Below are 14,297 nucleotides of genomic sequence, written 5' to 3'. Positions count from 1 at the left end.
AGAAAGACAAGGACAGTCCCTGCTCAGCAGTTGTCTGTTTTATCACCAGGCTATATTCTAACCTTGTTTATATTATAAAAGAGAGTGATGAATAATTATGAACAATATTGTCTGAGAGAGAGGAATAAGGAGAGGGCAAAAGGAATTTAACTAAAGCTGGTATAAGATTTAAATTAATAATAATTATAATCACTTGAAGTAGGAAGTAGGAAGAAAATAAACTCAAAGAAATAGAAGTTCAAACCTAATTACCTAACAAAAATAAGACCACATGTGCAGATTCCCCTGCCATGTAAAAAACCTGCTTTCCCAGCACGATCAGGGGGAAGAGAGAGAGGGGCAAGGTCACACACAAATTTTATCTCCAAAACATAAGGATGTAGTGTGAGAATGAAAGTGGGACGCTGGGATTTAGAGTTCTGGAAAGCAGATCCTAATTACATACTGGGCAACCTAGCCAGTTCAGATTCTGTGACCTTCAGAGAGCTTTTTGGTGGTTAATAATTCTACTAACTATTTCAGTAAAATTGGTTTTCTTCTGTAATCTATATTAAAAAACATTGTTCTGAGAAAGAGGACGTAGTTTTCATCAGATTGTCAAGAGTCCATGATGCGAAAAGGTTAAGAACCCCTGAACTAATAATGAAGTCATACCAAGGCCACTCAGAGATGAGGTAAAAGGAGGAGTACAGACCGAAAAATGAAAATGGTTTGCAAAGACAATGATAACAGCTTATTTTCTCCTCAAGAGTGACAGATGTACTTGGTCTCTAATATCTTAAATCTTTTTGTGTTTGTCAAGGAAAAAGAAATAGCATGAGAGATAACAAGAATTAGAAAAGCAATCAGATAAGACCAGGTGTGTACAGACACAGTGATTAATTAACAGGTGATGTAGTGGATAGGGTGTTAGCCTCCGTAAGACTAAAAATGAATAAATACTCCAGGTATTTAAATTTATAAGATTTAATAACAACAAAGTGAGAGAGAAAAGGGGTTCTTTCAGCTGAGTGAGCAGGGCAAAGAGCCAGAAACTCGGGAGCCTACCACGCTCGGGCCAAAGCCAAAGTCCCAAAAAAAAAAGACCCCCAGCATGGGTTTCAGCAAATTTATAAACAGGCCCACACCCAGGTCTAACACCGGGACTCAAGACAAGAAAACCCCAGGAAAAGTAAAGAATGCTGGGAAATGAAGTCCCCAGGGAACAAATTTTTTTTTTTTTAAACCCTTGTACTTTGGTGTATTGTCTCATAGGTGGAAGATTGGTAAGGGCGGGCAATGGGGGTCAAGTGGCTTGCCCAGGGTCACACAGCTGGGAAGTGGCTGAGGCCGGGTTTGAACCTAGGACCTCCCATCTCTAGGCCTGACTCTCACTCCACTGAGCTACCCAGCTGCCCCTAGGGAACAAATTTTTAAAGCACACACCTTTATCAGGGAGACCTACATCTAAGTCTTGCCAAAAATGCTTTCAAGCTTTGTGTCCCTGGCCACAACACCACCTAAATTTTCACAGTGTTTTCTGTAAAAAGGACATAATTGTAACATTTATCTCACAGAGTTGTTTTTAAGCTTAAATAACATGAGACACACACATTGCAAACAGTAAAGCACTATATAAAAGCTAATTGTTAATATTTATTTTTTAATTTCATCAGTGTTTAAAATCATAAATGATATCCTTCACAAATTCATTGATTACACTAAATTATGTTTTTTGTATATTGTGTTTTGTTTTTTTTAATTATTCTACAGTGTGACATTTGTATGTGCAATATTTCTGTGTTTGAAGATCCAGTGGATATGCCATGTGGACATGACTTTTGTAGAGCATGTTGGGAAGCGTAAGTATATATGTAACTTAATATTTCTTATGAAATAATTCCCCAATTAAATAATTAAGTACCTTGCACTTAAGTTGCCCTTATAGTAAAAAATTTTCACTAATATAATTATGTGAAATTCTTATCAGAGGTGATAAGTTTTGCTTCATAAATAATGGGTGCACTTTTAGTATTTTGTTGTTTTAATATATGAAAGCTATTTTGAAACGTTGCCTAAATATGTCAAGAAACAGTTGCTTAAGTAAATGTGATGGTATTTTCCAATGGACTTGCTTCACAACTCCGGTTGGGGGGAGGGAAGAGAGAGGGGAAGCAAGATGAATCACGTAACCATGTAAAAAATATATATAAATAAAAATTTTTAAATGTAATGGCATTTTTAAGAAAAAGCACAGTCCCAAAGAAGAGATAGGGATCTTTCCAACCCAACAGTTCCTTATACCAGAGATATTACAAGTCCAGCTCCTCTCTCCTAAGTGGAAATATTATATAAGTTTGAAAGGAGTCCATTTATACTATTAGAGTAGTTCAGATGCAAAGTAAAAAAGGTAGTGGGAATAGAAAAACAAAGGATAACTGGGATAAAACAGTTTGAAAACAGAGGAGAGAGAACTGACTAATACAGGCAAAGAAATTGAATATGCTAGAGAGGGAGCGATAACTGTGAATGCAAAGGGCCCTTGACATTTTTGAAAGTTGAGATTCAGGGAAGGATGTGACTCCCTCTTCTCTTTGATTGGCGGGAAATCATGAGAGTATAAGGTAGAGACATATTGAGGCAGAAAGGAGTTCACAGATGTTCATCGGTTTTTGGTTTTTACTAAATGCCAATTATATATTTGATTTAAAATTTTTGTCATTCATAATACATACCAGTATTCTCCTCTTTTTTTTAAAGTTATTTGGAAGTTGGATTAATATGTGTGCAAACCAGTTATAATGTAATTCTTTAATACTACATTTAAAATGGCATTCATTTTTTTATGAAATGGAAAGATTTAAGTATAGAATGGGAGATGTGATCATTTATTTTTGTATTTCCCTTAATATTCTGGAATTCATATATTGTAATTCTCTCCATGCCTTTCATGGTCACATAATTGTTCACTTATAAAGAAGAAAATTTGGCAGCATGTGCCTCCCAAACCAACACTGTTATGGAACTAGTTTCATAATTATTTTCAGTGATTTCTTCCTTTTTCCAACAATTAATTCATAACTTTGATAGGTTTTTAAATCTGAAAATTCAAGAAGGTGAAGCCCACAACATTTTCTGCCCAGCCTATGATTGTTTCCAGCTGGTACCAGTGGATGTCATTGAAAGTGTGGTTTCCAAGGAGATGGACAAACGATACCTACAGTTTGATATTAAGGTAAGTTGATTAAGTTATTTATGTCTGTGTAAAACATGGGCTTGGCTTCATTATTTTAGTTTCAAATCATCATTACAGTCTAATTTTTATTTTAAAACCCATGGACAATCATACGCATGACTCAGATTCAGTTCAGTGAACACTTATGTCTGCTGTGTGCCAAACACTGTCAAGTGCTTGGGATTCAAATAAGAAAAGAATAAAGGTAGTCCCTGCCCTCAGGGAGCTTCCAATTTAATAAGAGAAGATAATCCACAAAAGAAAGCTGAAAGGGATTGGGGTTGGCAGGGAGAAGTTACTAGCTTCTGGACCATGGTGTTCTGGAGATTCAAAGCCCCCACAGAGCTGCTGACAGAAAATGAATTAACCTGGAAGGCTGTGAGCCCTCTCAAAAGGAAAACTTAGGGAGGAGGTCATTGCTTCTATTCTAGTCAGAGTGTGGAGATGGCTGTGGGTGAGTTGGGAAAGTGGAGAGTATCAAAACCTGAGTCTTTTTGCCTGGTGATGAGATTGAAAGTGAGCAGCTTCTCCTGGAGTCAAGCCAAGAGGGGCTGCTAACGGAAAATGAAGTTAAGAGTCTGAGCTGGAAGGGATCTCGTAGAACCCAGGCCATCCCTGCCTGGGCCAGGGACAGGAGAGGATCAGAGAAAAATGGGGTAACCTGGGACTAACTGACAATAGGGCTAGGTGACAAAAGGATTTGGGATAACTGATTTGTGTGTGGGTAGAACAAGTCAACCATGTCCAAGGACAAAGAATAGGTGCAGGATTCAAGCTGAGGGTGAAATTGAAAGATAGAGAAGCGGAGGCTAAAGAGAAGAATTTCAGAATTCTGGATCACAGAGGTATAATTCTTATAGGTGCTAGTCAAAGCAAGAATCTAATTTTTCCTTTGTAATGCCGAAGAAGAGTGAAGATAAGAGGTGTTAAGAGTTAAAAGATTGACCAACCAAGATGGTGACAGAAGATTAAGTCCCCAAATATGAAGGGAAGGACAGAAGTGAAGAAGAAGCCATGTCCTGAAATTCTTGTCAAAGAAAGGCTTATCTGACAGTTGCAAAAAGGATTTGGAATAGATAGAACAGGTTTTATGGAGTGTTTCTAAAAGAAAAGTTTACTAAGTGATGATGGCAGAGTAGCAGCACATAGGGATAAAAAGAAGGTAAAAACAATCCCAGCCCTCAATAAGCTCCCAGATTAACAACAGAACGTGGCAGACAAGGGGTGTGTGTGTGTGTGTGTGTGTACTGGCCAGATTAGAAGTTATCCTTGTCAATACTGGCATAGTGCCATTTTTCCCAGAAGTATGTCAGCTTGTTTGTTCATTAGTCAGTGACCTCACAGCTAGAGTCCTAATCGAAGTTGTGTCCAAAAGCTAGATGATTCTTCACTTCCTTTTCTTTCCACCCTATCACAGAATCATTACGGCCCTCCCTAGGGCTTGGGGCCATCTTGTGTTTTTCTTTGTTTTGGCCAAAGAACTCTTGTCTTGTGATCAATTCTCTGGGCTTGAGCTCTCTATCCTGGGGATGGCTGGTTCTCAGAGAGCTTAATAACATTTAGCATATATGTAGCGCATGAAGATTTGTAACACACCTTACACAGATCATCTCTTTATGCCCTTCTAATGTCCCTTGGAGGAAGATGGTGTTATCTCCATTTGACAGATAAGAAAACTGATTTTGAGAGAAGTTAAGGGATTTGGTCAGTCACAGATCTAGTAAAAGTCTGAGCTAGGATTCAAACTCAGACTCTCCTGACCCAGAGTATAGCCCTTTCTCTACTACAGCCTCAACAAAGTCAGCCCCATAGCTGTACTGCCAACTAACTCGGGTTAGTTTTTACTGGCTGTGAGGAACTAGAATGAGATCTATACCACAGGGAGGTTTTAGCTTATGGTTCTGCTAATGGAAGAGAAAGTTAAGACTTTCCAGTTTTCATACCTGAAAATGTATTCTTTCTCAGGTCTGATTAGTAACTTAATTCCTTATTGGGCTTAATCTTAACTAGAGAGGTTGATTTATACTAACAATAGGTGGTAGGTGCAGTAAGTACCTTCTTTCACAAAAGTGGTTTTGGTTTTGTTGTAGTTCTGTTACTCCCTGCCTATCTTTGGGCAAGTCAAGTCTAATCTCTTAGTGTTAGTTTCCTCATCTGGAAAATAAGAATATAAATATTTGCACTATAAGGGCTGTTGTAAGGGAAACACTTTAAACTTTCAAGTTTAATGTAAATGCAAACTGTTATAATGTTATTTTATTTGATGTTCTACCAGGTCTTTGTTTTAAGAGTTAATGTCACTTAGACCAGTAACAGATCATTCATAGAATAACACCTATTTTGAGGAGTGAACTTTTACTTGGACATAAAAACATAGTGATTTGGGCAACAATGCTCACAATTAAAGTGCTCTTTATAGTAATATTCTTTCAACAGATCAGCTCTATTTGGCAAGCAGGATATAAAAACATTGCAGTCACATTATATTTTATCTGAATTTAATTATAATTTCCCTTTATCATTACCTGGTATCTTGGTAAAAGAAATAATGAGTTATATACTTAAATGAAAAACTGTAGTAGTTGTTGAATTGAGTATAATTTTTCCTTTTAAAAAATGACTTATAGGCAGTGCTATTTTATTTTATGACAAGGGTACTGGACCTGGCTTTTGTTGCATTAGACATCTTTTATCACAAATCAGGATTTAAAATTGGACTTTTACAAATTAAAATAATTTTCTTTCTTTGGTATTTTCTTTCACCCAGGCCTTTGTTGAAAATAATCCTGCAATTAAATGGTGCCCTACACCAGGCTGTGAGAGAGCTGTCAGACTAACAAAGCAAGGGTCAAATACATCTGGTTCTGACTCACTCAGCTTTCCATTGCTGAGAGCTCCTGCCGTTGATTGTGGGAAAGGACATCTTTTCTGCTGGTTAGTTAATATGATGAATTAGTCTCTTTAGTATTTCAAAATGTAGTCTTACTAAGCTCTGTCATAGATTTTGATAAAATTTTATTTAGCCACCACATTCTAATACTAGAATTAAATCCTTAATATTTTATGTATATGAATTTTTAATCACCATTTAAAAATTATATGCTTAAAAAATTGTTGGATGAACTTTAAATTTTTCTAGAACTTACCTTTTTATCCTTTCAAAAAATTGACACTTGCTTGTTTCCAACCCAGTGGCCTTTCCATGGTTCTCTATAATTCCTCATAGATCACTGATAATAGTTTGCTCTTCATGTATGAAAGCTTATTACCCTAAGATACAATTTACTTGGGTTAAGTAACTTGAATTTACTTAAAGTTTGAAGTTTAGTATAGTATGACAATAAGTATCAACTTTAAACTAGATTTAAGTATCCCTTGTTGAGAATTAGCTCATTCTAGCAAAATTGGTTACAAATTGAATTTCTTAAGTAAAAATTTATCCTTTGACTTGTATCATAAATCACTAAATACATTTATTGAATGTTTGCCATTGGTTCTCCAACTTTTTGGTCTCAAGATCCCTTTATATCAGAAATGCTCTCTGAAAAAGTCTTGGGAACCCACAGGAATCCCTAGACTATATTTTAGAACCCACTAGTTGATTCTTTACTTAGCACTGTGCTTGGGACTATATAAAATTAGAACTATATTCCTATGGAAGATAGTAAAATGATGCCTGTGTATATAAAATGTTAGGCTTACTGGAGAGAACTTGGAGCTTTTTGCATTATTCAATACTATTTTTCTGGCTTTGTGATCTATCATTTTATATACAGGAAGGAATTTTTATGATGCTTGAGTTCAGTGTGATTGTACATGTGCAACTCCTGAAGCTTAGTGCTCCCCCCTCTTTTTTTTTTTTTTAACTTATAAATTTACCATTTGCCATAGAGCTGGGTTTTAGTTTTCTTATGTTTCTTAAATTGCTTATGTGCCACATTGCTTATGTCACTGAGTCGTAGCTTAAGCCAGTTAAGGTAACCTAAATTATGTTAAGCTCCTAGGACTGACTTAAAATCAAAGACAGTTGAGTTTAATCACGGAAAATGTATAGTTTTTAATCCTACAAAAAGATTATACAAATGCTAAGTAATTTCTACATGGAAATTTTTCCTGATTTTCTAAACTAAAGAAAAGTTTCTAAATAGTAGTTTGATTCTTCAGATCTTATTAGAGAGTGGGACAGTGAATAAAGTATATGGGACTGGAGTCAAAAACCTGAGTTCAAATGTAGCCTCACACATGACCCTAGATAAGTCATTTGACTTCCCTTAGTTTCCTCATCTCTAAATTGGAGATGATGATAATAATACCTACTGTACAGAGATGTGGTGAAGATGAAACGAGTTGTAGATAAAGCCTTTTTTAAACCTTAAAATGCTTCATAGCTGTTTTTACTTTACAAATATGCCATGAATTTATTTTTGTAACCTCAAGAGAGTCCACCTATTTCCTCATCTTTAAATGAGAATAATAATTCTGATCTAATTCTCTTACATGAAAAATACAAAATTCTTTAAACTCTGTAGAAAATATTTACACTTTTTGAATAGCTTTCTATTTTTCCTGTTAGGGAGTGCCTTGGTGAAGCACATGAGCCTTGTGACTGCCAAACATGGAAGAATTGGCTGCAAAAGATAACAGAAATGAAACCAGAAGAACGTAAGCCAAATGTTGAGACACTTAAGTTATGTACTCTGAAGATGTGATGTGATTCGGTGGCCTTCCTTACTCGTTGGGGAAAAGTGCTTCTCAGAGTTTTTACCTTGTAGCTCCTCTATACCTACAGCAGAAAGGTTTAAACATCAGTTCTCAGCAAGCCCTAAAACTTAGGTCATGACTCTCGGCTACTTTGAGCTGTCCACCATCCACCTCTGCTCTTCCTTTGGACTATAGTCACATTACTTAGAAGAACCCAGCCTTCCCCGGGCACAGACCGGTCTCTAGAGTGTTGAGCTCCCTTCTACTGCTTTTCCTGACAGCTTCTTTAAATAGTCTCCTATGTTAAATCCAGCTCTGTGGATACGTGGGATTTTGTTTTTATTGAGAAATTGGTTTTTCTAGTCCTTATACTTAGTCTCCTCCCTCTTAGCCCTTTAAAATTTTTCATTTCCTTTGTTCATCTGGAACTAGGAAAGTAAATGTCAACAGGGAAGACTTATCTGAGCTAATTTTGCTACCTTTCAGCAGCTATATTTGGAGGCTCAGACAATACCTATAAGAGATAAGTTTTAGGAAATCATTCTCAGTGACTGACAGCTATTTGATGAGAACTTCTCCCTTTGCTACAAAAATAGCCTGGTGTTTCATAGGCATAGGTAACTGAGAAGCCAGAAACAATATTAGGTCTTTAGATGTCTCCATGTGGGCTGACTGAGCTGGCCAGTGGCTTCCCAGGAGACCCTTGAAGGAGGAGCCCCAGGACTGTATCTCTGTGTTGTCCTGGAGGGAGGAGGATCAGATGAGATGGGATTAGTAAAGCACACAAGGCTGTGAGAAATGCTGCTTACTTTCCCCTCCTGGAGCAAGTCTGTTCCAGGCCACATCAGCCAGAGAGGACATGGTTGATGTTCTGGATGCAAAACACAAAACTGTTATCAAGGTAGTAATGTTTGTGAACTTCTTTTATCGAAATGTAACCAAAAAAAAAAGGAAGACCTGGCTGCTGCTAAATGAGAGGAATATAGAGAAGTAAGCAAGCATGTTATTTTTTGAGATTTAGAAAGCAGGCTTAGACACACACAACTTTAATAGCAGTGAAGATTCAAGCTCCTGAATCCTAGTTGGCACTTAGAAAATGTTTATTGACTAGAAGAGGAAAAAAGAAGGTTTTCAAGAATGACAGTCTGATGATCCATTTGCAAATGATTCTATTAGGGGGGAAAGAGAAGTATTTTGACGAGATTGATATTTCTCTGTATGTCTCACATGAAGCTATCGTCATAGTTAGCATCATGTCACCTTTAATATATTCTTGTCAACAACACACACAGAGCCTCAGAGCTTTTCCTACTGTAATATGTTTCCCAGGCATCACTTCAATCCATGGGCACAAAGCTAGCGTGTATCTGCCTCCCAATTCAAGTGCTTCCTTTGAATGGGACGACATTTGTTGGTGATCATTTGTTTCAGCTGTGCCTGACTCTTCATACCCCATTTGGGGATTTCTTGGCAAAGATACTAGAGTGGTTTGCCATTTCCTTCTCCCGTTCATTTTTACAGATCAGGAAACTGAGTTAAACTGGTCAGTGACTTGCCCAGGGTCACATAGTAAGTGTCTAAAGCCAGAGCTGAGTTGAAGTCTTCCAGATTTCAGTCCCACCTGCCTATCAGTGCATATCAGTGACCTACTTACATAAAGTGTTTATAATCATCTCTTTTGGATACTGAACAATCTTAAGTAAAGAAGAAGGAAACATCAAGTTAATTGTTGTACTTAACTACTTTTGTGATACAAAGGATTAGAAAACTACAAAGATAGTGTTAGCTTTTGCTGATTCTGAGCTCCTTATTGTTTGGTCCCTTAAAGATTTACTGAAAATCTGGTTCCAGAATCCCTAGTCTATAGCTCTGATGGACTATCTGCCTCCTTCCTGAATTGTACTAATTCCAGTACTTTGGTAATGCTCTGTCCCTCTTGAGAATTTTATCCAGATAAAATATACTGCCCCGCAGTTCTGCCCAATGTAGTTTTTGCTTTTCTTTTTGTTTTGTTTTTAGGAAAAATATAAAAACTTATTATCTCTAATTAGATTTTCCACCAGACGATGATTCCTCAAAAAGAAAGAAGTAATAGTCCTTCCTTTTTCCTTTCTAGTCTTATCTCACTGGATTTTTTTGCTTCATATATTTTAACTCTCTACTTCCTCAGCTTATTCTCTTTTCCCACCAATCTATTGTACAGCCAGCCAGTCACAAACCTCAAGGGATGCTCTGATGAGTTGGTACATCAGGCCCTTGTATTTTAGGCCTGTTAGCTCTTTAGTCGGTTATCCTAGTCTCTGTAAAGACAAATTCTAAAGTGAATTTTAGCCACCCAGAAGTGCATGTTCCATTTAACATATACATTTACATATATTTATGTATGTATATTAGGGGGTTCGAATTACACCTTGAAACATTTCATTTAAAATTGTATTTTTCTTAGGAACTTATTAACAAGACACATAGACCCTTAAGAATATTTTCAGGAGGTCTACGTGGCTTAAAACTTTGAAAACCTCCTAAGACTAATACAAAAGGCTTTTTATCGTGTGTTAGACGAAGAAGATAGACTAACACATGGGATCAGTGGTGCAGTATTGGTAGATAGTACTGAAAAAGAACTATAACTATTTTTCTTCATTCTTCACTATCAAGGAGAATCATTTTTTGACTGAAAAGTTGTAGAACATTATTTAGTAGGGAAGCCTAGCATATTAAAAGTAAACTTCAAACTTTAAGTAAATTCAAGTTACTTAACCCAAGTAAATTATATCTTAGGGTAATAAGCTTTCATACATGAAGAGCAAACTATTATCAGTGATCTATGAGGAATTATAGAGAACCATGGAAATGCCCCTGGGTTGGAAACAAGCAAGTGTCAATTTTTTGAAAGGATAAAAAGGTAAGTTCTAGAAAAATTTAAAGTTCATCCCTAGCAAAATCCAACAAATTTTTAAGCATATAATTTTTAAACACCTAGAAAAAGAATCAGTCATACTTAGACATTACAGGAACAAGTTGGAGACCCTTATAGGAGAGAGTATGGTCTCTTAGAGTTCATGGTGAATAAAGAAAAGCCAAACATAGCATTACAGAGCACAAATGTCAGAGAGCACAGAACAAGTAGAGTTAGCATTCTGTGGCTACCATTCTATGAGTAATATTAGCTTAAGATTGTTAGGATTACTTGAAGAACAAAATCTAAGGACACCAGCACAAATGATTCTATTGAAGAAGCAAAAGGAAACTCTCAGGAAACAGAAATGGCCATACAGAGAAATCTTCAACAACACAAATTTAAGGGACATATTCAAAAAGTAGAAGTAAGGGCAAATAATGTGAATTCTGAAGAGTATAAGAAGAGTCCAATAAAAATAACATCAGGAATACTAAAAGTCAAGACTGCTTATTTCTTATTTTACTTTTGTTTTCCTACCAAGGAAAAAGATTGTCAGCCTGGGAAATCTAGAATTAAATTGGCTAATAGCAGATCTGAGATATGTTATGGTGGTAGGTAAGAGAACCTCTAACTATCTTCAGCCAGTTCAAATCACCAGATATGAAAGAAAAATTGGGTTATTGTAAAGACCTTATAAATGCTATTGCTTGCTAAGTCACTTCCAGTGAACTTTGAAAAACTGATTTTGGAGGAGGAGAAAGATGCCATAGAACTAGGTATGGAGAAATGCTCTGATTTTTTTAAAAAGGAGGAATGAGTGGTTCTTTGAATTAAAAGATGGTCTTTTTAATTTAAATTCCTTCCATAATTCCAGAACATGTTATTAAAGGGAGAGTTTATGAGCATTAAGAAAGGGAATCATTGGTCACTATACATGAGAATCTTTTTATCATGAAAAGCTCCTGACTGGCTGGTGTGTTCCTAGATTCCATTGCAGAATTTGACAAAATTTGTTGCAGTATCCTTGTGGATAAGATTGAAAGAGGTGGACTGAATGATGGTATAGTTTAGGAGTCAACAACCTTTTTGGCCGTGAGAGCCATAAACGCCACATTTTTTAAAATGTAATTTTGTGAGAGCCATACAGTGCTCCCAGTGCGCCCTCCTGTAACAGCGCCTGAAAAAAAAATTGACTTTATGCCTTCTGTAGAAAGAGCCATATCTGGCCCTCAAAAGAGCCAGATATGGCTTGAGAGCCATACGTTGCCGACCCCTGGTATAGTTGAACAGATTTGGAGCAAGTTCAACAGACTATCATTTGGTGATTAGGGACTTGTTATCAAGGTGAAGAGAACTCATACAGGTGTCCCACAAGTGTCTCCCCTTGGTCCAATTCTGTTCAATTAGTGACTTGGATAACAGTAGATTCAATAGGCTCTTCAGATTTGTGGGTGGCTCAAAGCTAGGAGACTTGACAATTTGAATTTTTAAAAAGATTTTGATAGACTAGCGTGCCTAATCTAGTAAGATATTAATAAATACATAAACTATTCAGTTTAGGTTTTTAAAATAAGCTTCATAATTAAACTATGGGGCACGACAATTTAAAAGAATCAATATTTTATCTCATTGCTTAGCATGAGTTGGTATTTTGATATAAGAAAACAGCTTTAAGCTACATTAATAGCAGTAAGGAAAATGACCTCATGAAGTTGTTAAACAGAAATAGGATAGACTACTTCTAGAAATAATAATAATATAAAATCACTTGTAACTTTACTGCCTCGAGAGGCACAATGATATGGTGGGAAAAGTACTGGGTTTGTACTCAGGGAAAAACTAAAGATTGGGAAGAAATGTTGAAAAAGTAGAATTTAAAGACTGATCTTCAGTTGGATATGAGAGAGGGAGGCAGTAAGAGAACATGAGGAGTCAAGGATGACACTGAAGCAGGGAACATGGGTGTTTTTAGAGATTCCAATACTAGGCATATACCCAAAGAAGGTATTGATTAAATGGAATGCTCCACATGCACGAAAATATTTATGCTGGAAACAAAGTATATGCTCCTTGATAGGAGAATAATTAAATTATGGGACAGGAATGTAATGAAACATTCTGTGCTGTAAGAAACTGCATAAATAAATAGAAGCATGAGAAGACTCACATGAACTGGTAAAAGAGTGTAGTAAGCAGAGATAATAAAAACAGTAGCTATATTCCCAATGACTACAACAATGTAAATGTCAAGAATAGCCTCCACAATGATTCAAGATAAAGATTATAAAATTACAAAGAAAAAGGTTGGCTCCAAAGAAGCAAGAAAAGGCTTTCCCTGGCTCCTTTTTAGGAAATAAGAAAATTGAATTTTATTTTATTTTATTTTTGAAACTCAGAAGCATGGGGGCTGGGCGGGGGGGGGGGGGCTGTCAGGGTCAGAGAGATCCTGCGATGGGGGAAGCCGAGAGGTTCCAGCAGGCCTGGCAGAGGGTACCGGTGGTCAGTGCACTGGGCCCCTGGGAGAGGGCCTGGTCCTATTCCTGGTCTGGCTCTGTGCTCAGTACCTCCCTAGGCTCCTGCTCTGCACTTTTACAGATGCGAGATCTGAGAGAGTAGAATATCACATATAAAATACCTTTTTTTTAATGTTGGAGTGTCAGGGACCACCTGTTTGGGAGTCTTGAGGGGTAAGAATATAGGTGGGCTCAGGAGGGCTGGTGGTGGTCAATGACATGGACCAAAGATGCTGATGGCAAACAATGGCAACTTTATTGAAGGGAGTGAGGATTTTTATAACCAGTTGGGGTTTCTATGCAAATTCTACATAATCGTGGTAACAGACAAATGTTTATGTGGTAACAGGTAATGGTTAACAGAGAACCTCCCATCATGTATGGGGATTGGAGGGTGATGCCACCTTTACACCTTGCATGGGTATTGGGAAATCAGGCATTCTCTTGGGGATACAGTTGCTTTCAAGGGTTTCCAGGGATATGGGATACAAAACATGCCCAAATTAGGGAAGGAGAATATGGCTGGGGATATTCTAGCTGAGGGTCTCTGGATCTGCACTTAGGGGTCCCAACGTTGGAATATTGATTAATTTTGCTGATTTTACCCCTCTTTTTCTTTAAAATCTTTGTTATAAGGGAGATAGTGAACAAAGGGAAATCAGGTGGTCTAAAAACAGATATCAATACAGATTATATTTTGTTGTACAGTGTAAAAGAGTACAATGCTACCCTAAAAGATCCTCCAAAAAGATGCCTTCCAGGAATATATTAAAGTAATCCAAAGTTCCTTTATAGGTTTAACAAGAAGTAACTTTATTTGACCTTCTGATTATTAATACAAAATAAGAAATGCAGCAGGGAGATAGAGGCATACCAAAAGAGTTTGCCACGGTCATTGATTTGGTATAGAACAAAGTCCAGATGAAAGACAGTCCTTATGTAGATGGTGAGGTCTTTTAGTTGCTTC

General features: G+C 36.9%; 1 protein-coding gene across 1 annotated transcript in view; it reads left to right on the top strand.

Moving 5' to 3' along the window:
• Positions 1-14,297, top strand: part of ANKIB1 (ankyrin repeat and IBR domain containing 1) — a 104,323-nt gene that overhangs the window by 61,100 nt on the left and 28,926 nt on the right. The window contains exons 7-10 of the mRNA XM_044678619.1: positions 1,753-1,841; positions 3,070-3,214; positions 5,982-6,148; positions 7,788-7,876. Coding sequence (XP_044534554.1) covers positions 1,753-1,841; positions 3,070-3,214; positions 5,982-6,148; positions 7,788-7,876 — 490 coding nt within the window. The remainder of the gene's footprint in view (positions 1-1,752; positions 1,842-3,069; positions 3,215-5,981; positions 6,149-7,787; positions 7,877-14,297) is intronic.

This window comes from Gracilinanus agilis, chromosome 5, assembly GCF_016433145.1.
Source record: "Gracilinanus agilis isolate LMUSP501 chromosome 5, AgileGrace, whole genome shotgun sequence".
Classification (NCBI taxonomy): domain Eukaryota; kingdom Metazoa; phylum Chordata; class Mammalia; order Didelphimorphia; family Didelphidae; genus Gracilinanus; species Gracilinanus agilis.
The sequence above is the reverse complement of the archived record's forward strand: the minus strand, read 5'-3'. Positions and strand labels throughout refer to the sequence as shown.